The sequence below is a fragment of the Pseudorasbora parva genome, chromosome 18 (genome assembly GCF_024679245.1).
Source record: "Pseudorasbora parva isolate DD20220531a chromosome 18, ASM2467924v1, whole genome shotgun sequence".
NCBI classification, from domain to species: domain Eukaryota; kingdom Metazoa; phylum Chordata; class Actinopteri; order Cypriniformes; family Gobionidae; genus Pseudorasbora; species Pseudorasbora parva.
The window spans coordinates 19462196-19485412 of record NC_090189.1 but is presented as its reverse complement, the minus strand read 5'-3'; the positions used below and the strand labels follow the sequence as shown (position 1 = coordinate 19485412).

The 23217-nt window shown below is 44.5% G+C and overlaps 1 protein-coding gene across 4 annotated transcripts in view; it reads left to right on the top strand.

Annotated features, from left to right (window-relative positions):
• Window positions 1–23217, top strand: part of ank1b (ankyrin 1, erythrocytic b) — a 124090-nt gene that overhangs the window by 88022 nt on the left and 12851 nt on the right. For all 4 annotated transcript variants that reach the window (XM_067422805.1, XM_067422807.1, XM_067422806.1 and 1 more), the window contains 7 exons: window positions 571–799; window positions 1211–1339; window positions 3461–3580; window positions 5790–5874; window positions 18907–18981; window positions 19081–19212; window positions 19943–20101. In XM_067422805.1, the coding sequence (XP_067278906.1) occupies window positions 571–799; window positions 1211–1339; window positions 3461–3580; window positions 5790–5874; window positions 18907–18981; window positions 19081–19212; window positions 19943–20101 (929 nt within the window). The remainder of the gene's footprint in view (window positions 1–570; window positions 800–1210; window positions 1340–3460; window positions 3581–5789; window positions 5875–18906; window positions 18982–19080; window positions 19213–19942; window positions 20102–23217) is intronic.

Below are 23217 nucleotides of genomic sequence, written 5' to 3'. Positions count from 1 at the left end.
GACACAAAAGCATTCAAGAATAGAGCACCTAGGGGCGAATTTACTAAACAGTTGCACTATATTGTGCGTTGTATTTCATTACACGCATCTCATTTATTAAACACCTAAAATCTGTTTAAAGCAGTCACTAAATGTGTTAGAATAACACTGTACCATAAATATTATAAAGTCAAATCATTTAAAGTCATTCTTTTCATCGCTAACATGCGTCATTTCATAAATTGGGCTCTATTCCAAAGCCTCAATACTATTTTTATGGCACAATTAACATTGTGCTTTTACCATCTCTGAAAAGTAGGCGGTACATTTTATTTTATTGTTATGTTTTTGTCGTTTGTATACACTTTCTAATGATAACTGCAGCATTAATTCATTAAATTATGAAACGTTTGCCACAACGCAGACAGTGCGTACAAGTAAACAATGCTATCAACAACAACAACATTCATTCTTGGTGAATTCCCCCCTTAGGTTCCAGGCAGCCGCCATTGCAGCCCTACACACTTGTGTCTCTTGTGTTTGTTTTTCCACCCTCTATTGTACTTGTGTCTGTCCTCTGTTTCGCTGCAGGTTCTGGCTGGCGGACTGTCCACGAACGGCAGAGGCCGTGACCTTCGCCAACCTGCTGTACCGTGAGCTGATGTCAGTTCCATACATGGCCAAATTTGTTGTATTTGCTAAGATGAACGATGCCAGAGAGGGCCGCCTGCGCTGTTACTGCATGACTGATGACAAAATAGACAAAACCCTTGAGTTGCACGAGAACTTCTCCGAGGTGGCCCGCAGCAGGGACATTGAGGTTAGCTGACATAAAACCATATGTATATGTCATATATATTTTTCTGATGTACACAAAAAAAATCAGAAAAATAAGTAGGATCAATTTCATTTTCATATATCTGTGTACGTGTTTGATCTGCATTTTGCTATGCATGATGTGCGCATTGTCTCATTTGTATTGTTTCAAAGTTTTAGTTTCTAGGATTCTGTTCTTACAATGCAGTTTAGATGTAATTTTGTAACTGATTTTTCAGCATTTTCTAAGGGAAAAAGTAATGAAATGCAAGTTTATGATGCAGCTGTGTGCACGTGCATATATGTGTGTGTACACAACAAAGTCAACTCACTATATTAATACTAAGTCTCTGACTCATTCTGACTCACTGCTGTCCTTGTTTTTCTCCTACTCCTTGTCTTTTTCCTCCCACAGGTGATGGAGGGGATGCCACTTCACTTAGAGTGTTCTGGAAACTTGGTGCCTGTGAGGAAAGCCACCCAGCAGCCTCGTAGCTTCAGTTTCCAGGCCTTCAGAGATAACCGGCTACCTGTCTCTGTAAAGGTCTGTACATCTGTCTTTCCCTATATATTTTTATCTGAGTGCGTCTTAGGAAGTATAGGAGTTGTAGAAGTTTATTTCCACATCTCGTTTCAGTCATTTTTTTTTATTCAGTCAACCTTCACATATTTGTGTCATTGAGTGTCATCCTGTGTGTCAGTGTTTGTGTGTGTTTGTTAGTATTGTCACTTTGTCTGATCATCTTGTCAATTTTATATACTCCCTAATGTCTTCAGTAGGGCTGCACAGGTATTCGAAATAAAATCAAAATTTTAAAATAGCCTAGTGTGACCCCAGAGAGTTCAAATTTAGTTAGCACTGCACTTTCCTAGCGTCCACTGTGAATGCAAACTGCTTCATGTTCATTATATTTTCACATGAATGCAATTTTGTTACTATATAAATTATTAAAATCTATTGAAAATCTGTTATTAATTATGTGACACTGGGTCACAGCTAGAAATTATACCAGGAATATTACATATGTAATGTTATTTTATACTGTTATATATAATTTTAATATTCTAGTTAATATTAATAAATAATATTCTAATACCAACTTATTATCTATTATGTTGTTATACTATTTATAATAATTTGTTATTATAATAATATATAATCATTTTTGTCTAATATTCTAGGTAACATTAACTCTTTCCCCATCAGCGTTTTTGATCATTTTTACAAAAATTTCATGGCCCCCAGGAAATGTTGTTATATCAATATCTGAACATGAAATATATCAAAAGAAAGTACACATCTTCTGCTTTTAAATAACAACAAACACGTTTTATTATAGCTTCATGCTTTCTTTTTTTATCAACATTTGAATGTGGGTAAGTTTAATTAAAAAAAAGCAAAATTTTCAACAAAAAGCTGAGAAAATTAATCCCAAAGACTAAAAAATTCCCAAAGACTAAAATGTGCATAAGCATTTATTTTTATCACTTGTTTCTGCTCTTCTTTTGTCTGTGTTTTTATCCGGTGAATCAGTACTCTTTCAGAAGAGGCATAATAGCACACCCTACCTTATACCAGTGAAAACATGGGAGCTAATATTAAATTATTATTAATTATTATTATAATAATACCTATGTAGAAGTGGTGTTTTTTTGTTTTTTTTGTTTTTTTACACGTGTGAGTGAAAAGTGGAAAAAAGACTGGACAAAAGATATAAAGATACGTGTGTCCTCTTTCAAAGTCCACTTCCAGTGTGAATGCAAGAAGGACTTTTTGTACTTTTTTCTTTTGTCTTTTCGTTTTATTTTTTATGACTCATTTCACTTTTGGATCACTTTCTTTTTAAGAGAACTCAAGTGAGAACACCCTTAAATAGTAACACTTTTTACTTGCAGTAGAGCGTGGATAAAACAACTTTCCAACTAATGTTATGCTGTTTGGTTCTTTATGTGAGCAATATGAGATGTCAAATCTTTATCATATCGCAGCAGGAATCACAATATTTGTCAATATTTTTGGTCCAAATCGTGCAGTCCTTGTCTTCAGTGTCTCTGATTTTCCTCAGTGCTGTCTTTCTCTCTCCACTTGTCTCCCTCCCTTCATTTTGGTGTGTCATTGTGGCTTACACTCTGCACCTCTTTCTGTGGTTGGTCAGACACAGACAAGCTGCTCTGTGTTGTATTTTTGGCTCTGTGGCGTAGTAGTTCACCTCTTTACTGTTGTATTAGTCTCGTGAGCATGCCCTTAACTCTTTCACCTTCTAGCCTGCCTGCCAGTCTATCTGCCTGCCTGTCTGTATGTCTGTCTCACTGTCTCTCTCTCTCTCTCTCACGGTCACACTCTTACTGTCTGATCTCACAGACGGCCAGGTAAAAGTAAAGGTAAATCTCTCTGTCTCTCGCCTGCCTGTGGACTGCCTCCATCCCCTTCCCCACCTCCCGTCAACCTGTATGAGTCACAGCCGGGCAGCTGCTCTGTCTAACACTCTTTAATATCTCTATTTCTCTACCTCTCTCTTTCTCTCTTTCCTCTTTCACTCCCTTTATTCATCTTCCCCCTCTCTTTTGTTCTTATTTGATCCTCGCCTCATTTTCACCCCTCTCTTTTATCATGTTCTCTATCCATCTGTTCCTCCCTCCCTCTTCATTTCCCCTGGCTCATCAGGTGAGAGACGGCAATAAGGAAGCCACGGGGTTCCTGTCCTTCCTGCGCAAGTCAACCAAGTACGAGGACACGCAGCACGTGCTGTGCAACCTCAACATCACCATGCCTCCCTGTGTCAAGGTGCTGTCGCTGTTCATTTCCTCTGTTATCACTTACACCTGCACAGGATCTCTTGAACTCTATTCTGGCGAGATGTTTTTGTGTTTCACAGAAGCAAATTGATCACAGCTGTGTTTTTGTCACTCAACCTCAGTTAAAATTTTCTAAACAAATTGCATACTGATTTTCGGAATAACTTGGGCAGCCAAAAAAATCACTATCTGTGATTGCTGATATTCCGCTATAGAATATGAATTTAAAATCTACTTTCTTGTTTAATAGTAGTTGATGGTTCAAGGACTACCTGCTGGAATTACACAGTGCAAAAAAATGTTTTTCTTACTTAGTATTTTTGTCTTGTTTCTAGTCAAAATTTCAAAAAATTCTTACATTATGAAACATTAACTAGACAAGTAAAAAACAATAGTCTTATTTTGGGCAAAAATAACTCAAAATTAAGAGTGTGTTTGTTTAAAATATGTAAAATAATCTTGTTTTAATATTATTTTGCTTACCCCACTGGCAGATTATTTTGCTTATTTTTCCCCAAAACATGACAATTACTTTTGCAATTACTTCTTGTTTTAAGAATTTTTAGATGTTTGAAATAGAAACAAGATATTTTTGCAGTGCATCCAACATTAAAACAAGATTAAAACAACATATTGTAATTCAAAATAATAGCTAACGAAATATAGCCTGACAAGCCAGACCCACATTAAGATGTTTGGTCTGTAAACTCACCATAGACAGGGCTCAATCCGAGGGGCGGGATAAACGGTTGTCTTTCAAACTCCCTCTGCACGCGATAGGATAGCGCTACACCAACCAGAGCAACGAAGGTGAAGCAGAGCTCGTTGATAGATTAAACATTCACCGTATCCGGTCGGCAAAACTCTGAACACATCTTTCCTTCTTGAGAATGACTTCAGTGCCGTTCTTTGTTCTTTTCTCAGAGAAAAGCTTAACTCCAAGTCTTCCAGAATCGCAGTCAAAGCTGATTCGAAAGACCGCCGTTCGGCAGTTTCTGTGTTTACTAGAAGCACGCAACCGCAACTCGGCCGTCGTCATTATGGCCCCGCCCACCGACTCTATACATGATGTGATTGGCCTGTCCAGATTGAGAGGAATACAGCTCAGAAGGGTATTGAGGGTTCCTAGACGACACTTGCGGTCAGATTAAATTTGCTGCCGCTAGGGTGCGTCTAGATTTCTATGCTAAACGAAATAGCTAAGAAATGTAATTATATATATTATATATATAATATCAATAAATACATATTATTATACATTATCTATAAATAAATGTTATTTAAGAATTTGTCAATTTTGTCATCAGCCAATAGAATAAACGAAATAAATTAAATGTCAAATATATAAATAAATATACATATTATTAATACTAAATATATATTATTTGTATAATAATGTTATGTAAGAATCAGTCTTTTTTTAAAAATACGTACTTTTTTTCTTTATATATATTTTTTATACATTTTATTTTTGTATTTTATGTTTGCAAAACTAATCCTGTTTAAATAGTAATTTATTTGACCTTGCAAACTCAAAGGACACTCAGAATTATTTATTTTTTTTAGCTAATCACCAGCTCATAATGAAGTTACTATATGAGTTGTCTAGACCATCTAGGGTTCAATTCAATTACATGATTAAAGAAATTGACGTTCTTCAGGTCACATGACATTTGGGATATATCTAGGGATATATCAAGATATTTCTTAATGAGGCTACATAAATAGTCACTCACGTTAAACTGCTTAAAATCTACTTAAATGGATTCAAATTAAATGAGAAGTTGGGGCTATACCACAGCAGTCAGCACATGTGCTTCTAATACTTTGAGCCTTGGGACTCATATGAGTGATGAAGGTTTTTTGTTTGGCTTCTTCTCATTCCCTCTGTCCTCAGTGTGTTTCTGTGACCACCTTTTTATGATATGATATAAAAAACTAAGAGAGCAAAATTAACAATGCACAATAAAAATATTGCACAATATCTTCATATAAAATGCTCAGTAAAGTAAATAAAAGGTTGGTGTTGGTGTTTCAGATATAATATTGTCTTCAGACTCCCTTTCTGTGCGTTACAGCACCTTCGAGCTATTTTTATACATAAGCACTTTGATGTGTATAAAGCGACATGCTCCAAAAAATACCGTATGAAAGACAAAACTACTGTAGCACTGTGTATACTACATTTTTTCTCTTAGGTGGTGGGTAGCGATGAGCGGCGGAGAACGTTGACCCCTCTCGCCCTGAGGGAGAGGTACAGCACCCTGAACGAGTCTGGCCTGGGTAAGACATAGCGGCACCACGCCGCCCTTCCCCTCAGCTGTGGAGGAGGGTGGCTTCTGAATGCTGTGCCCATTTCCTTGCTTCTGTACCTGCCCAATCTCTCATGCATGGCTGTGACTGGGCATTGGATGCTGAGCACTGCCCTCTTTTATGAGGGTGATGCTGGGATTGCACTAACAGGGCCACGACTAACACAAACAATTCAGAGAAACAGGTGGCCTTTATATTTATTGAGCGAATGAGCAGAAATGAAGCGCATGGTACTGGTTTGATTATAGAGTAAATACTCGTAGCATGGCAATTTCCAGCTTTGACAATGAGCTTTAAAGGGGAAGGACTGTTAAAAGCTGCCTGAATAGAGGTGTTGAAGGTGGAGGAATGATTATAGAGGGGGCCCATGAGGTTCAAAGCGGCTTTGCCATCCAAAAAGCATCACATCTTCATTGTTCTCCAAGCGGATGAAGACAACTAATGTATGTAGGGTGCAGATTTTGACCAGTTCTTGGTAAGTAACGATCAACGTTATAGTTTCAGTCATCAATTTTTAACAAATATTGGTCATTTCACTGGATCTGGGCATTTTTACCATGGGCGATTTTATCATATACCAATGATTTCATATACAGTTCTTCATAAAAAATGATATGCCTTTCAAGAAGAGGCTGTTTTCATCACATTCCTGTTCTTCTTGTCTTTATTGACAAGATCTTTACTGAACATATTTGTAAATATATATATATGAACATGTTTAATAAAGATCTTGTATATCAACATATATACATACACTACTGTTCAAAAAGTCAGTAAAAGAAGTTAATACCTATTTACCTTTTTATGTTACAAATTAATTCCTTTTTGAATAAATGCTGTTCTTTTGAACTTTCTTTTCTTCAAAGAATCTTGAAAAGATGTATCACAGTTTCAATAGAAATATTAAGCAGCGCAATATTTTCAACATTGATGATAATACAGAATCTTTTTTCATCACCAAATCAGCATACTAGAATGATTTCTGAAGGATCATGTGACACTGAAGACTGGAGCAAATATGCTGAAAATTCAGCTTTTCTATCACAGGAATTAATTACATTTTAAAATATATTAAAAGCAGTTCCCTTTCGAGAGAGGTTCCTCGTATTACGTATGGGAAAAACTCCTTTTCTCGAGAATGTGAAGCAAAACTTTTAATAAAGGTATCGTACTCGGTTACTTTCGTAACCTCGGTTCCCTGAGAGAGAGGAACGAGTATTACGTATGGGAAAAACTCCTTTTCTCGAGAATGTGAAGCAAAACTTTTAATAAAGGTATCTATGTAAAGCGCAGTGAGCTGCACGGCCATAGCCCAGCGCGAGGAGCGCTCTGATTGGCCGGGCTGCGGCAACTGCAGGAACCTATGGTGAGGCGGCTGAGAGGAACGAACCAATGGGGGGCGTTCCAGAAGCCCGCCGAAAAAGGTGCTTATATTTGCATACAGGAGGCTATATAAGACCCTAATTCGCCATAGGTGTCAGGTTTTAAGATCGACTGAAGCGATACCTGAGAAGCATAAACACGGCACGGAACGTAATACTCGTTCCTCTCTCTCAGGGAACCGAGGTTACGAAAGTAACCGAGTACGTTCCCTTTCGAGAGAGGTTCCTCGTATTACGTATGGGAACACAATGTAAAGCGCCGTGTGTGCTGACTGACCCAGTATACCCAAAGCACATGTTATAAACCCCCGAGACACCGACAGAGGCGGCTTATAAGGGGAATGAAGAACCGGAAGAGTCGGTTCGTTTGAACAGCTGATCGGACATAGTCGGATCTTATGATGAATGAATAGTGCTTAAGGACTAATGTGTACAGGCCAAAATGTAAGGCAATCTGTTTGCCAGGGTCAAGATAGAGCCTAGATGGAGAGAAGCCCTGCTTGTAGAGCTGGAACCTCCAACTTGTAGAATCTGATAAAAGTGGACGGAGAGGCCCAGCCTGCCGCCGCACAGATATCTTCCAAAGAAATGTCACACGACCAAGCCCAAGATGAGGCCATGCCTCTAGAGGAGTGGGCTTAAATGCCTGTAGGACAGGTTAGGTCCTGGACCTATATGCTAGTGGGACTGCATCCACTATCCAGTGTGAGAGACTGTTTCATGACAGCACAAACTTTAGTGCGGCCACCGAAGCAATGAAGAGCTGATCCGACTGCCTGAAGGGGGCGGAGCGCTCTAGATACAATCTCAATGCTCTGACTGGGCAGAATATGTTTGCGTCTTATTCTCTCTAAGACGCGGGTTAAGCAGTGCAAAGACCTGCATACTGAAGGGGTTGATAGCACTTTCAGCATAAAACCATGCCTCGGTTTGAGCACAACCTTGAAGTTGCTGGACCCAAACTCAAGACAGGAAGGGCTCACCGAGAGTGCAGGTAAGCCACCCACTCGGTTAACCGAGGCCACAGCCAGCAGAAAAACGGTTTTGAGTGATATGTGCTTCAAGCTCGTGTTCTGAAGTGGTTAGGAGGGGGAACCCTTCACGGCCTCCAAAACCATGGCGAGGTCCCAAATAGGGACCGAGGTAGGGGCAAGGCGAGCTGAATCTCCTGGCCCCTTTAAGAAAACACACAATAAGATCACTTTTCCCTAGTGAATGTGCCGCGATAGGAGCGTGGCTAGCTGCTATGGCGGAGACACACACCCCGAGTATGGAGGGGGGACGACTCGCATCCATTAGCTCTTGGAGAAAGCGAGCGGTTCCGCCAGTTCGCATGAGTGTGCGTCGATGTTTCGCGTAGCACATTGGTTAGAAAACCACTGACCACTTCAAGCAGAGCTGCCAGATAGCAGGGGCTCTAGCTTCCGAAATAGTGTTCATAACTTGTCAGAGAGGTTCCCGGATACCGTTGATGGGCCATACGTGGAGGGCCCACAGCTCGGGATTGGGATGCCAGACCTTCCCTTTCATTGGCAGAATAGGCATGGGGCTGTGTCTGACAGCTGAAACAGTATGGAGAACCATGTGCGGTTCTTCCAAAGTGGGGCTATTAAAAAGCACCGGCTGCAGCTGGATCGCGATCGGAGGGAACATATAGAGGGAGTCTGGGCCAACATGGGCCAGGGCATCCCTGCGTTTGCAGAAAAAATATTGGGCAGCGTGTGCTGTGCAAGCTGAATTGTTTGCGGGTAAAGGGACCATCCCCCTGGGGACATGGGTCCTCTGGATAACATGTCCGGACCCTGATTCAGAATACCTGGCACGTAAGCCGCCCTTAGGGAGCTCAGATTGTGCTCTGCCCATAAAAGGAGATGCTTAGCCATGCAGTGAACAGAGTCTGATCTCGGCTGCCCTAGCGATTTTATGTACATTATCAAGACGTGGTGGTTCTTATGCCGTAAGTCTTGAGTCTATGACAATGACTGTACTGATAAGCCTGCCCCTCGAAGGCGAATCTCAAGAATGGCCTGTAGTGGGGGTGGGGGGTTATCGTAACGTGAAGTATGCGTTTTTCAGATCTATTGAGAAAACCCAATCCCCGGGGCGAATGTGCGCGAGGATTTGTTTCACCGTCAGCACCTTGAAACGAGCGTGTCATAAGTGCTTTGTTCAGATGCCTGGAAAATGGGCCTGAGACCGCCACCCATTTTCGGCATGAGGAATTAGCGACAGTAAAAACCTGACTCGCTAGCGTCGGGTGTACTGTTTTCGCCGCTCTCTCCTTTAACAGTCTCAATGCCTCAGCGAGAAGCACGTGACTGACACTGCTTCTTACAGAGGGCTCGACCACGGCTTGAATCGCGGGGTCTGCGAGCAAAACTGTAGCGAGAACCTCATTTTATATGTTCAACACCCAATATTATATACCAGGAATGGCCTGCCAGGCCTGGGCTCGTAAAGCCAGGGGTTGAATTAGATTCGGGGGCTGGCCGCTTAGTAATAGGGGCCTGTTAGCCGGGTTGCTTGTGCTGTAACACTGCTTGTAACACTGTGGGGATAGTGTTAGTTTTGGCGGTGCAGGCTTTGCAGTGGGCGCACGCCTCACATTTATATTGTGTGTGCGAGAGTGAACTTTGTGAAAAGTGCTTGGGTGCAGGAGTGCAGACTGTAAAGTGGGCACATTTCCTACATAGAAAGCTCTTTTGTGTGTAGTGTAAACAATGTGCAGTGGCGCACAACCTACGTAGAATACCCACGGTGCAAACCAGTGAGCAAATCCACAGGGGTAAACGCACACAGCATTAGTGTGCAGACGAGCGTGTTTAACACAGGCTAGTTGACTGCAATATTTCATCTCCAGTCACTTAACTTAAGGGAACTGGGAGAATGTAAGGAAGTGCGGGTGGTATGTGAGCCATTCCACAATGCCGTTATGCTCTAGTCTAGACTGAAAGCGCGCATGCAGACAAGCGTGTTTGACCACAGGCTAGTTGACTGCAATAAGGCTAGTTGACTTTATATGGTGTAATCCGGCCGCGGCGGGATTTATTTGTGATTTTGTGAGGCTGAATTAACAGTGCTTATGTAGGGGTGCACACTGTGTAGTGGACACTTTGTCTACAGTGTAAAAACCTTTCCAGCCGCCTGAATAAAGGGGACTGGAAGTGATAGAGTGAAAAAAGGGCTTAGCTTGGCAGCCATTTTCCGACGCCCTTATGCTCTGACAGTGAGCGCGTGCTATGACGTAAGCCGCGCTCTAGTCAGCAACGCGCTGTGGAAGGGGCGCGCGCTATCATGACAAGGCAGCCATTACAACTTCCTTGGCAGTAAGCGCGCGCTGCAGCGACATTGTTCTTGACATACCCAACAGCCCGAGCTCGCTCGTCTAACTTACTCTAGTATTCTCTGTCCGCAGCGCTTCAGCACGGCGGCGGTAGAATGAGCACGGCGAGAGCTTCGGCTCGAGTTTGTTTATTCACTCTATTATTCTCTGTCCGCGGCGATAGAGCGACAGGACGAGAGAATTGGAAGCGTGAGGAAAAACTCTGTCCGCGGCGCTTCTAGCACGGCGAGAGCTTCGGCTCGAGTTAGTTTATTCACTCTAGTATTCTCTGTCCGCGGCGATAGAGCGACAGGACGAGAGAATTGGAAGCGTGAGGTAAAACTCTGTCCGCGGCGCTTCTAGCACGGCGAGAGCTTCGGCTCGAGTTTGTTTATTCACTCTATTATTCTCTGTCCGCGGCGATAGAGCGACAGGACGAGAGAATTGGAAGCGTGAGGTAAAACTCTGTCCGCGGCGCTTCTAGCACGGCGAGAGCTTCAGCTCGAGTTTGTTTATTCACTCTAGTATTCTCTGTCCGCGGCGATAGAGCGACAGGACGAGAGAATTGGAAGCGTGAGGTAAAACTCTGTCCGCGGCGCTTCTAGCACGGCGAGAGCTTCGGCTCGAGTTTGTTTATTCACTCTAGTATTCTCTGTCCGCGGCGATAGAGCGACAGGACGAGAGAATTGGAAGCGTGAGGTAAAACTCTGTCCGCGGCGCTTCTAGCACGGCGAGAGCTTCAGCTCGAGTTTGTTTATTCACTCTATTATTCTCTGTCCGCGGCGATAGAGCGACAGGACGAGAGAATTGGAAGCGTGAGGTAAAACTCTGTCCGCGGCGCTTCTAGCACGGCGAGAGCTTCAGCTCGAGTTTGTTTATTCACTCTAGTATTCTCTGTCCGCGGCGATAGAGCGACAGGACGAGAGAATTGGAAGCGTGAGGTAAAACTCTGTCCGCGGCGCTTCTAGCACGGCGAGAGCTTCGGCTCGAGTTTGTTTATTCACTCTAGTATTCTCTGTCTGCGGCGATAGAGCGACAGGACGAGAGAATTGGAAGCGTGAGGTAAAACTCTGTCCGCGGCGCTTCTAGCACGGCGAGAGCTTCGGCTCGAGTTTGTTTATTCACTCTAGTATTCTCTGTCCGCGGCGATAGAGCGACAGGACGAGAGAATTGGAAGCGTGAGGTAAAACTCTGTCCGCGGCGCTTCTAGCACGGCGAGAGCTTCGGCTCGAGTTTGTTTATTCACTCTATTATTCTCTGTCCGCGGCGATAGAGCGACAGGACGAGAGAATTGGAAGCGTGAGGTAAAACTCTGTCCGCGGCGCTTCTAGCACGGCGAGAGCTTCGGCTCGAGTTTGTTTATTCACTCTAGTATTCTCTGTCCGCGGCGATAGAGCGACAGGACGAGAGAATTGGAAGCGTGAGGTAAAACTCTGTCCGCGGCGCTTCTAGCACGGCGAGAGCTTCGGCTCGAGTTCGCCTATTCACTCTAGTATTCTCTGTCCGCGGCTGTAGCGCGACGGAATGAGAGAAGAGTGGGAACAACTCTGTGGCAGCGGCGGAAGAAGAGCCGCGGCGGCGGCAGAGTGAAGAGAGCTTCGGCTTGAGTGTGCTCATGTCCTCTAACATTCTCTCTTTCCGCGGCGCTATTCAGCGCGACGGGACGAGAGCAGAGGGAGAGTGAGAAGAGCTCCGTCTTTCCGCGGCGCTTAACGACGCGGCGGAACGAGAGAGTCCTCGAGTAGAACAAGCCTGTAAGCTCTAGAAGTGGCGTTGCAGCGGCAACACAAACACATATAACACTCAACATAGACACAGTTTAAAGGATATATAACGCCGGATGGCGTAGCTGGAACGGCAGAGAAGGCGGAGAGGGAGTCCGTCGTCCTCAGCTGCAGGTTCCGCTGGTGCCTTTTCAACGGCGGTGCTTCTTCCGGAGACCAGCGAAGGTATCGCTGAAGGAGATAAAATCTGACACCTATGGCGAATTAGGGTCTTATATAGCCTCCTGTATGCAAATATAAGCACCTTTTTCGGCGGGCTTCTGGAACGCCCCCCATTGGTTCGTTCCTCTCAGCCGCCTCACCATAGGTTCCTGCAGTTGCCGCAGCCCGGCCAATCAGAGCGCTCCTCGCGCTGGGCTATGGCCGTGCAGCTCACTGCGCTTTACATAGATACCTTTATTAAAAGTTTTGCTTCACATTCTCGAGAAAAGGAGTTCCCTTTCGAGAGAGGTTCCTCGTATTACGTATGGGAAAAACTCCTTTTCTCGAGAATGTGAAGCAAAACTTTTAATAAAGGTATCTATGTAAAGCGCAGTGAGCTGCACGGCCATAGCCCAGCGCGAGGAGCGCTCTGATTGGCCGGGCTGCGGCAACTGCAGGAACCTATGGTGAGGCGGCTGAGAGGAACGAACCAATGGGGGGCGTTCCAGAAGCCCGCCGAAAAAGGTGCTTATATTTGCATACAGGAGGCTATATAAGACCCTAATTCGCCATAGGTGTCAGATTTTATCTCCTTCAGCGATACCTTCGCTGGTCTCCGGAAGAAGCACCGCCGTTGAAAAGGCACCAGCGGAACCTGCAGCTGAGGACGACGGACTCCCTCTCCGCCTTCTCTGCCGTTCCAGCTACGCCATCCGGCGTTATATATCCTTTAAACTGTGTCTATGTTGAGTGTTATATGTGTTTGTGTTGCCGCTGCAACGCCACTTCTAGAGCTTACAGGCTTGTTCTACTCGAGGACTCTCTCGTTCCGCCGCGTCGTTAAGCGCCGCGGAAAGACGGAGCTCTTCTCACTCTCCCTCTGCTCTCGTCCCGTCGCGCTGAATAGCGCCGCGGAAAGAGAGAATGTTAGAGGACATGAGCACACTCAAGCCGAAGCTCTCTTCACTCTGCCGCCGCCGCGGCTCTTCTTCCGCCGCTGCCACAGAGTTGTTCCCACTCTTCTCTCATTCCGTCGCGCTACAGCCGCGGACAGAGAATACTAGAGTGAATAGGCGAACTCGAGCCGAAGCTCTCGTCACTATACCGTCGCGCTGAGGAGGCGCCGCGGACAGACGGAGTTTTTCCTCGGACAGAGTTTTACCTCACGCTTCCAATTCTCTCGTCCTGTCGCTCTATCGCCGCGGACAGAGAATACTAGAGTGAATAAACAAACTCGAGCCGAAGCTCTCGCCGTGCTAGAAGCGCCGCGGACAGAGTTTTACCTCACGCTTCCAATTCTCTCGTCCTGTCGCTCTATCGCCGCGGACAGAGAATACTAGAGTGAATAAACAAACTCGAGCCGAAGCTCTCGCCGTGCTAGAAGCGCCGCGGACAGAGTTTTACCTCACGCTTCCAATTCTCTCGTCCTGTCGCTCTATCGCCGCGGACAGAGAATAATAGAGTGAATAAACAAACTCGAGCCGAAGCTCTCGCCGTCCTAGAAGCGCCGCGGACAGAGTTTTACCTCACGCTTCCAATTCTCTCGTCCTGTCGCTCTATCGCCGCGGACAGAGAATAATAGAGTGAATAAACAAACTCGAGCCGAAGCTCTCGCCGTGCTAGAAGCGCCGCGGACAGAGTTTTACCTCACGCTTCCAATTCTCTCGTCCTGTCGCTCTATCGCCGCGGACAGAGAATACTAGAGTGAATAAACAAACTCGAGCCGAAGCTCTCGCCGTGCTAGAAGCGCCGCGGACAGAGTTTTACCTCACGCTTCCAATTCTCTCGTCCTGTCGCTCTATCGCCGCGGACAGAGAATACTAGAGTGAATAAACAAACTCGAGCCGAAGCTCTCGCCGTGCTAGAAGCGCCGCGGACAGAGTTTTACCTCACGCTTCCAATTCTCTCGTCCTGTCGCTCTATCGCCGCGGACAGAGAATAATAGAGTGAATAAACAAACTCGAGCCGAAGCTCTCGCCGTCCTAGAAGCGCCGCGGACAGAGTTTTACCTCACGCTTCCAATTCTCTCGTCCTGTCGCTCTATCGCCGCGGACAGAGAATAATAGAGTGAATAAACAAACTCGAGCCGAAGCTCTCGCCGTGCTAGAAGCGCCGCGGACAGAGTTTTACCTCACGCTTCCAATTCTCTCGTCCTGTCGCTCTATCGCCGCGGACAGAGAATAATAGAGTGAATAAACAAACTCGAGCCGAAGCTCTCGCCGTGCTAGAAGCGCCGCGGACAGAGTTTTACCTCACGCTTCCAATTCTCTCGTCCTGTCGCGCTATCGCCGCGGACAGAGAATACTAGAGTGAATAAACAAACTCGAGCCGAAGCTCTCGCCGTGCTAGAAGCGCCGCGGACAGAGTTTTACCTCACGCTTCCAATTCTCTCGTCCTGTCGCTCTATCGCCGCGGACAGAGAATACTAGAGTGAATAAACAAACTCGAGCCGAAGCTCTCGCCGTGCTAGAAGCGCCGCGGACAGAGTTTTACCTCACGCTTCCAATTCTCTCGTCCTGTCGCTCTATCGCCGCGGACAGAGAATACTAGAGTGAATAAACTAACTCGAGCCGAAGCTCTCGCCGTGCTCATTCTACCGCCGCCGTGCTGAAGCGCTGCGGACAGAGAATACTAGAGTAAGTTAGACGAGCGAGCTCGGGCTGTTGGGTATGTCAAGAACAATGTCGCTGCAGCGCGCGCTTACTGCCAAGGAAGTTGTAATGGCTGCCTTGTCATGATAGCGCGCGCCCCTTCCACAGCGCGTTGCTGACTAGAGCGCGGCTTACGTCATAGCACGCGCTCACTGTCAGAGCATAAGGGCGTCGGAAAATGGCTGCCAAGCTAAGCCCTTTTTTCACTCTATCACTTCCAGTCCCCTTTATTCAGGCGGCTGGAAAGGTTTTTACACTGTAGACAAAGTGTCCACTACACAGTGTGCACCCCTACATAAGCACTGTTAATTCAGCCTCACAAAATCACAAATAAATCCCGCCGCGGCCGGATTACACCATATAAAGTCAACTAGCCTTATTGCAGTCAACTAGCCTGTGGTCAAACACGCTTGTCTGCATGCGCGCTTTCAGTCTAGACTAGAGCATAACGGCATTGTGGAATGGCTCACATACCACCCGCACTTCCTTACATTCTCCCAGTTCCCTTAAGTTAGTGACTGGAGATGAAATATTGCAGTCAACTAGCCTGTGTTAAACACGCTCGTCTGCACACTAATGCTGTGTGCGTTTACCCCTGTGGATTTGCTCACTGGTTTGCACCGTGGGTATTCTACGTAGGTTGTGCGCCACTGCACATTGTTTACACTACACACAAAAGAGCTTTCTATGTAGGAAATGTGCCCACTTTACAGTCTGCACTCCTGCACCCAAGCACTTTTCACAAAGTTCACTCTCGCACACACAATATAAATGTGAGGCGTGCGCCCACTGCAAAGCCTGCACCGCCAAAACTAACACTATCCCCACAGTGTTAAAAGCAGTGTTACAGCACAAGCAACCCGGCTAACAGGCCCCTATTACTAAGCGGCCAGCCCCCGAATCTAATTCAACCCCTGGCTTTACGAGCCCAGGCCTGGCAGGCCATTCCTGGTATATAATATTGGGTGTTGAACATATAAAACGAGGTTCTCGCTACAGTTTTGCTCGCAGACCCCGCGATTCAAGCCGTGGTCGAGCCCTCTGTAAGAAGCAGTGTCAGTCACGTGCTTCTCGCTGAGGCATTGAGACTGTTAAAGGAGAGAGCGGCGAAAACAGTACACCCGACGCTAGCGAGTCAGGTTTTTACTGTCGCTAATTCCTCATGCCGAAAATGGGTGGCGGTCTCAGGCCCATTTTCCAGGCATCTGAACAAAGCACTTATGACACGCTCGTTTCAAGGTGCTGACGGTGAAACAAATCCTCGCGCACATTCGCCCCGGGGATTGGGTTTTCTCAATAGATCTGAAAAACGCATACTTCACGTTACGATAACCCCCCACCCCCACTACAGGCCATTCTTGAGATTCGCCTTCGAGGGGCAGGCTTATCAGTACAGTCATTGTCATAGACTCAAGACTTACGGCATAAGAACCACCACGTCTTGATAATGTACATAAAATCGCTAGGGCAGCCGAGATCAGACTCTGTTCACTGCATGGCTAAGCATCTCCTTTTATGGGCAGAGCACAATCTGAGCTCCCTAAGGGCGGCTTACGTGCCAGGTATTCTGAATCAGGGTCCGGACATGTTATCCAGAGGACCCATGTCCCCAGGGGGATGGTCCCTTTACCCGCAAACAATTCAGCTTGCACAGCACACGCTGCCCAATATTTTTTCTGCAAACGCAGGGATGCCCTGGCCCATGTTGGCCCAGACTCCCTCTATATGTTCCCTCCGATCGCGATCCAGCTGCAGCCTGTGCTTTTTAATAGCCCCACTTTGGAAGAACCGCACATGGTTCTCCATACTGTTTCAGCTGTCAGACACAGCCCCATGCCTATTCTGCCAATGAAAGGGAAGGTCTGGCATCCCAATCCCGAGCTGTGGGCCCTCCACGTATGGCCCATCAACGGTATCCGGGAACCTCTCTGACAAGTTATGAACACTATTTCGGAAGCTAGAGCCCCTGCTATCTGGCAGCTCTGCTTGAAGTGGTCAGTGGTTTTCTAACCAATGTGCTACGCGAAACATCGACGCACACTCATGCGAACTGGCGGAACCGCTCGCTTTCTCCAAGAGCTAATGGATGCGGGTCGTCCCCCCTCCATACTCGGGGTGTGTGTCTCCGCCATAGCAGCTAGCCACGCTCCTATCGCGGCACATTCACTAGGGAAAAGTGATCTTATTGTGTGTTTTCTTAAAGGGGCCAGGAGATTCAGCCCGCCTTGCCCCTACCTCGGTCCCTATTTGGGACCTCGCCATGGTTTTGGAGGCCGTGAAGGGTTCCCCCTCCTAACCACTTCAGAACACGAGCTTGAAGCACATATCACTCAAAACCGTTTTTCTGCTGGCTGTGGCCTCGGTTAACCGAGTGGGTGGCTTACCTGCACTCTCCGTGAGCCCTTCCTGTCTTGAGTTTGGGTCCAGCAACTTCAAGGTTGTGCTCAAACCGAGGCATGGTTTTATGCTGAAAGTGCTATCAACCCCTTCAGTATGCAGCTCTTTGCACTGCTTAACCCGCGTCTCAGAGAGAATAAGACGCAAACATATTCTGCTCAGTCAGAGCATTGAGATTGTATCTAGAGCGCTCCGCCCCCTTCAGGCAGTCGGATCAGCTCTTCATTGCTTCGGTGGCCGCACTAAAGTTTGTGCTGTCATGAAACAGTCTCTCACACTGGATAGTGGATGCAGTCCCACTAGCATATAGGTCCAGGACCTAACCTGTCCTACAGGCATTTAAGCCCACTCCTCTAGAGGCATGGCCTCATCTTGGGCTTGGTCGTGTGACATTTCTTTGGAAGATATCTGTGCGGCGGCAGGCTGGGCCTCTCCGTCCACTTTTATCAGATTCTACAAGTTGGAGGTTCCAGCTCTACAAGCAGGGCTTCTCTCCATCTAGGCTCTATCTTGACCCTGGCAAACAGATTGCCTTACATTTTGGCCTGTACACATTAGTCCTTAAGCACTATTCATTCATCATAAGATCCGACTATGTCCGATCAGCTGTTCAAACGAACCGACTCTTCCGGTTCTTCATTCCCCTTATAAGCCGCCTCTGTCGGTGTCTCGGGGGTTTATAACATGTGCTTTGGGTATACTGGGTCAGTCAGCACACACGGCGCTTTACATTGTGTTCCCATACGTAATACGAGGAACCTCTCTCGAAAGGGAACGTACTCGGTTACTTTCGTAACCTCGGTTCCCTGAGAGAGAGGAACGAGTATTACGTTCCGTGCCGTGTTTATGCTTCTCAGGTATCGCTTCAGTCGATCTTAAAACCTGACACCTATGGCGAATTAGGGTCTTATATAGCCTCCTGTATGCAAATATAAGCACCTTTTTCGGCGGGCTTCTGGAACGCCCCCCATTGGTTCGTTCCTCTCAGCCGCCTCACCATAGGTTCCTGCAGTTGCCGCAGCCCGGCCAATCAGAGCGCTCCTCGCGCTGGGCTATGGCCGTGCAGCTCACTGCGCTTTACATAGATACCTTTATTAAAAGTTTTGCTTCACATTCTCGAGAAAAGGAGTTTTTCCCATACGTAATACTCGTTCCTCTCTCTCAGGGAACCGAGGTTACGAAAGTAACCGAGTACGTTTTTCCCCATACGTAATACGAGGAACCTCTCTCGAAAGGGAACGCTAGTTACTATGTTTATAGCTGTTGTTAAAGTGTTTCATCACCAGACTGGCTTTGAAAACTGGTATATTTTGTCTTTGATTCAGCCACTGTAAATGCCATGGAGAGAGCCGAGCTAAAGATCACAGTAATAGCGGAACAGCTGGGACTGAGCTGGACCGGTAAGAGCTTTGCCTCTTGACTGTATCTCCTTTCATTACCTCTCGTCTTTTTCCCCGTAACTCACATTCTATAAGTGCTTTTGTCTGTTTATGTTGTAGAGCTGGCGAGGGAACTCCAGTTCAGTGTGGATGACATTAACCGGATGCGAGTGGAGAATCCCAACTCTCTCCTGGACCAGAGTTTAGCTCTGCTCAACCTTTGGGTCAGCCGAGAGGGCAAGAAAGCCAAGAGTGAGTATCCATAATAAACGTTCTACTACTTTATGGCTTTATCCACCTTATTTTTCTCTGTAAACTATTTTCTGTGAACGTGCGATTCATTAGCCTCCATAGGGAAGTAACCAAAAGAATAACAAAGTGTAGTAAACAGTAAATGATTTACTCTACTTACCAGCGTGTTTATGATTATGATAATAAATGAAAATGTGACAAATAACAGTTTGCAATATCAAGCAGCATAATGAACTCTTTTAGTTCAGTTAAAATACAGTCAAACCAAAAATTATTCAGACACCAGATATTCTTTTTTTACTAGTGGGTGCAGGACACTATAGTTAATTTAATTTAAGTGAGGATAGCAAAATAAAGTAAACTGTGATATATGGACTACCAGTAAAACTGCTAAAAATTTGGGACCGAAAATCATTTGCCTTGCACATTCGAGTTAGAAATGGTCGCACACTCTGTTACATTAAAATGGTGGATACGTCAGTATTATTATTATAAACTACATGAAAACTATTGCCATGAAGAAAAGTGTTCATATCCAGAAGCAGAAAATTGAAATGCACCTATGAAAAGTACTGCTAAAATGAACTAAATATGAACTGAAATGTTCATTTAAAAATGTCATTAAAAGCACAATACTATAACGTACACAGATTTATTTCCTTTACAGAATCAAATTTTTTTCTTGTCTCTACATGCTACTATAACCCTTCCTCCTTCATCGTATCTTCAGTGGAGAACCTTTATGGAGCTTTGAAAAACATTGACCGGGCAGATATTGTGAAGTCTCTGGAAGCTCAGGCTCAACAGGTGCTTCCCGAGGCGGTGGAGGAAGGGGCCTGCAGACTGGTTGATCGTGACTCCACTCTACTTTCCCCAAGTGTCATCAATGGTAAGAACAGACTGCAGCTTGCTTGCACTGATCTTCTAATCCTCTGTATGTTTATCAATGAACCGACATTAGACACCAAGTAAACCAAGGCTTAGATGTTTGAAGCTGCATGGGTTCGCCACTAATTGCATACGAGCTGTAGTCTCCCAAAATCTAGAGCATGAAATTTGGAATGAAAGTTCGTACGAGACAGGATTTAATGAGAGTTTTTTTCTTCTATTTTTTTCACTGATGAATCAGGCATGCCATGGCAATACTGCCATTTTCAGCCTTTTCCATTCATTATTACTAAACAAACCTCTCAGTAGGGTTATGGGATTATTTGACAAATATGAGATTTATTAAATATTGCTTCCAATATACATATAACAAATTCAAATACAAATGTGCAAAGCAAAATTTATATCATATACATATTATGAATAATTATAAGTAATTATGGTAAAACTAATTATAAAAGGTTATAAATTCTATAACATTTGATTCAAACACACACACGCATAATATACAGCCATGATCAGATTTATTAGCACCCTTGGTAAATATGATCAAAGATCTGCTTTTAATCTTTTGATCTTGCATTAAAAAATTCACAAAAATCTAACCTTTCATTGAAGTAAAACAATTGAAAGTGGGGGAAAGGCCATTATGAAATAAGTGTTTCTCTCCATAACACAATGGCCACAATTATTGGCACCCCTATATTTTCTTATGAGTAAACTTTCTCTGAAGTGTATTCCCACTCATATTTGCAGAGTTTTTTTTTTTTAGCACACCAAGGTGACTTGGAGCATGAAATTGTCCAGCCATGTCTTCTTGTTTCAGGAGTAAAAATATGAGGCAACGCAAAGGCCAAATTCTCTTAATCATTCATCACAATGAGTAATACCAAAGAATATAGTTGTGATGTGCAGCAAAAGATTGTTGAGCTTCACAAAATAGAAAGTGGCTGTAGGAAAATAGCTAAAGTTTTGGAAACCCCCATTTACATCATCAAGGCAATAATTAACAAGTTCCAATCAACTAGTTACGATTCTGCCTGGAAGAGGACATGTGTCTATCGCCCTAATGCACGGTGAGGAGGAGAGTTTGAGTGGAGAAAGTCTCCAAGGAGATCAGTACAGTCTTGGGGTCAGTACTTCACCGTATGTTGTTTGGGAGGGTTTCAAGGAAAATCCTCCTTGCTCTTGCAAAAACAAACTCCAGCCTATTCAGTTGTCAGACACGACTGGAGCGTCAAACAGGACTGGTTTATGTGGTCAGATCAAACTAAAATAATTGGTTTGGTGCACAGATGTAAAAAGTACCCCATGCCAAAATATACTGCTGGATCTGTGAAATTTTGGGCCTGTTTTTCTGCCGGAGGTCCTGGACTTCTTGTTCAGGTACATGGCATCATGAATTCTAGCAAATACCAAAAGATAAAAAATCAAACCCTGTCGGCCTCGCCTAGAAATCTTATAACGGGCCATTGTTGGATCTTCTAAATCCAGATTCAAAACAAACATCAAAATCAACACAAAAGCTTCTGCCATGGCCATTAAGTCCCCTGACCTGAGCCCTGTAGAAAATGAGTTGGCTGAACTGAAGAGATGAAGCACCAACATGGATCTGGGAATCTGAAGGATCTGGAGAGATTCTGTATGGAGGAATGGTCTCTGGTCTTTTGTCAGGTGTTCTCAAAACTTTACATTACAGAACAAGACTCAGAGCTGTTATCTTGGCAAAAGTAGGTTGCGGAAAATATTGAATAAAAGTGTCATTAATTGTGCCCAATGTGTATTGGAGAAAAACATTTATTTCATAAAGAGATTTTCCTCACATTTTTTATCATTTTATTTCAGGTTCGATTTTTAAATTCATTAAATATCAAAAGGATTAACATGTATATATTTCTTAGTCATATTTACCAAGGGTGCCAATAATTTGTATAGTGTGTATATATGTAATTGTAATACACATAGCATAATTATGGTGAAATGCAATTGGAAATTACTATGTAATGGGGGAGAGAAAAATAAAAAATTAAATTGTATATAGAAAAATGTAATTGGTTTAAAAAGAAATCATCACCTGGTTTCACAGACAACACTTAAGCCTAGTCCCAAACTAAAATGCATGTTTGAGCTGTTTCTAAGGCATGTTTATAAAAGCTCCTTTAATATCCTAATTGAACTAAGCCCTAATCCTGGCTTAATTGAAGTCTGTGAAACCAGGCCCATATATTTAAAGCATGCAAAACAGGACATAGGTGCAAGGTGCAGTGGTGCAAGTAAATAGCAAGAGTGATATTTTAGAAGTTATGCTCCAGAGAACAAACTGAATGTGTTTTTTTTAAACATGCCAGTGAGGCACAGATAGGAGTATGTAGGCTCGTATGGGTGATTACTTGAAGTGAAGACAACAGGCCTCCATACTTGTGTCTGCACCTCTCCTTCTCTTTTCCTCCTCCTGTCTTTCTCTAAACATGTCATCTGCAGCCCAGCCGCCCTACTCTTCCTCCTCACAGCTCTCCTCTTCGACCTCCGACCTCATAATGACCTCCTCTGGGCCTCCTCTTTTCCTGTCATTCTAGTTTTTGTTTTGTTTTCTAGCTCCCATTTTGTGTGGGAGCTGTGATGTGTCTGTATGCATGCGCATGCTGCTTGACGTGCTCTTTTTTGTCTTTTCTGGGGAAAGTATTTGTGAGGCCTTCCAGTAAAACGAGGCCTTTGTTTATGTTGCTCTATAACAAATGTGTGTATGCATGGCATGCTTTCAACGTATGGGTTTCTTCCTGTGTATATTTTCACTGAGCGGCGCTTGAACTCCTGAATTAACTTCCGTAACTCTTCTTCTCATCTTTGGTGAATATATTGATGTTGTTGTTTTAGGCCCTGCTGTTCTGTTATCGACAGTTTACATAATGCTCTGAAAATGGATCTGTGACCATATCATGTTGCAGAAGCATTTTTGGAACGTTTACATGTTAACTGATATATTGCTGTTGGTGTTTTTCCAGCGTGTTTATGTGTGTCACGCATTGATTGTGTGACACCATTTTCTACTGCAGGGCTCTGTGATGTTGTTGATGTCATGGACTGTATTCACACACACACACAAAAAAAATTGTGTAG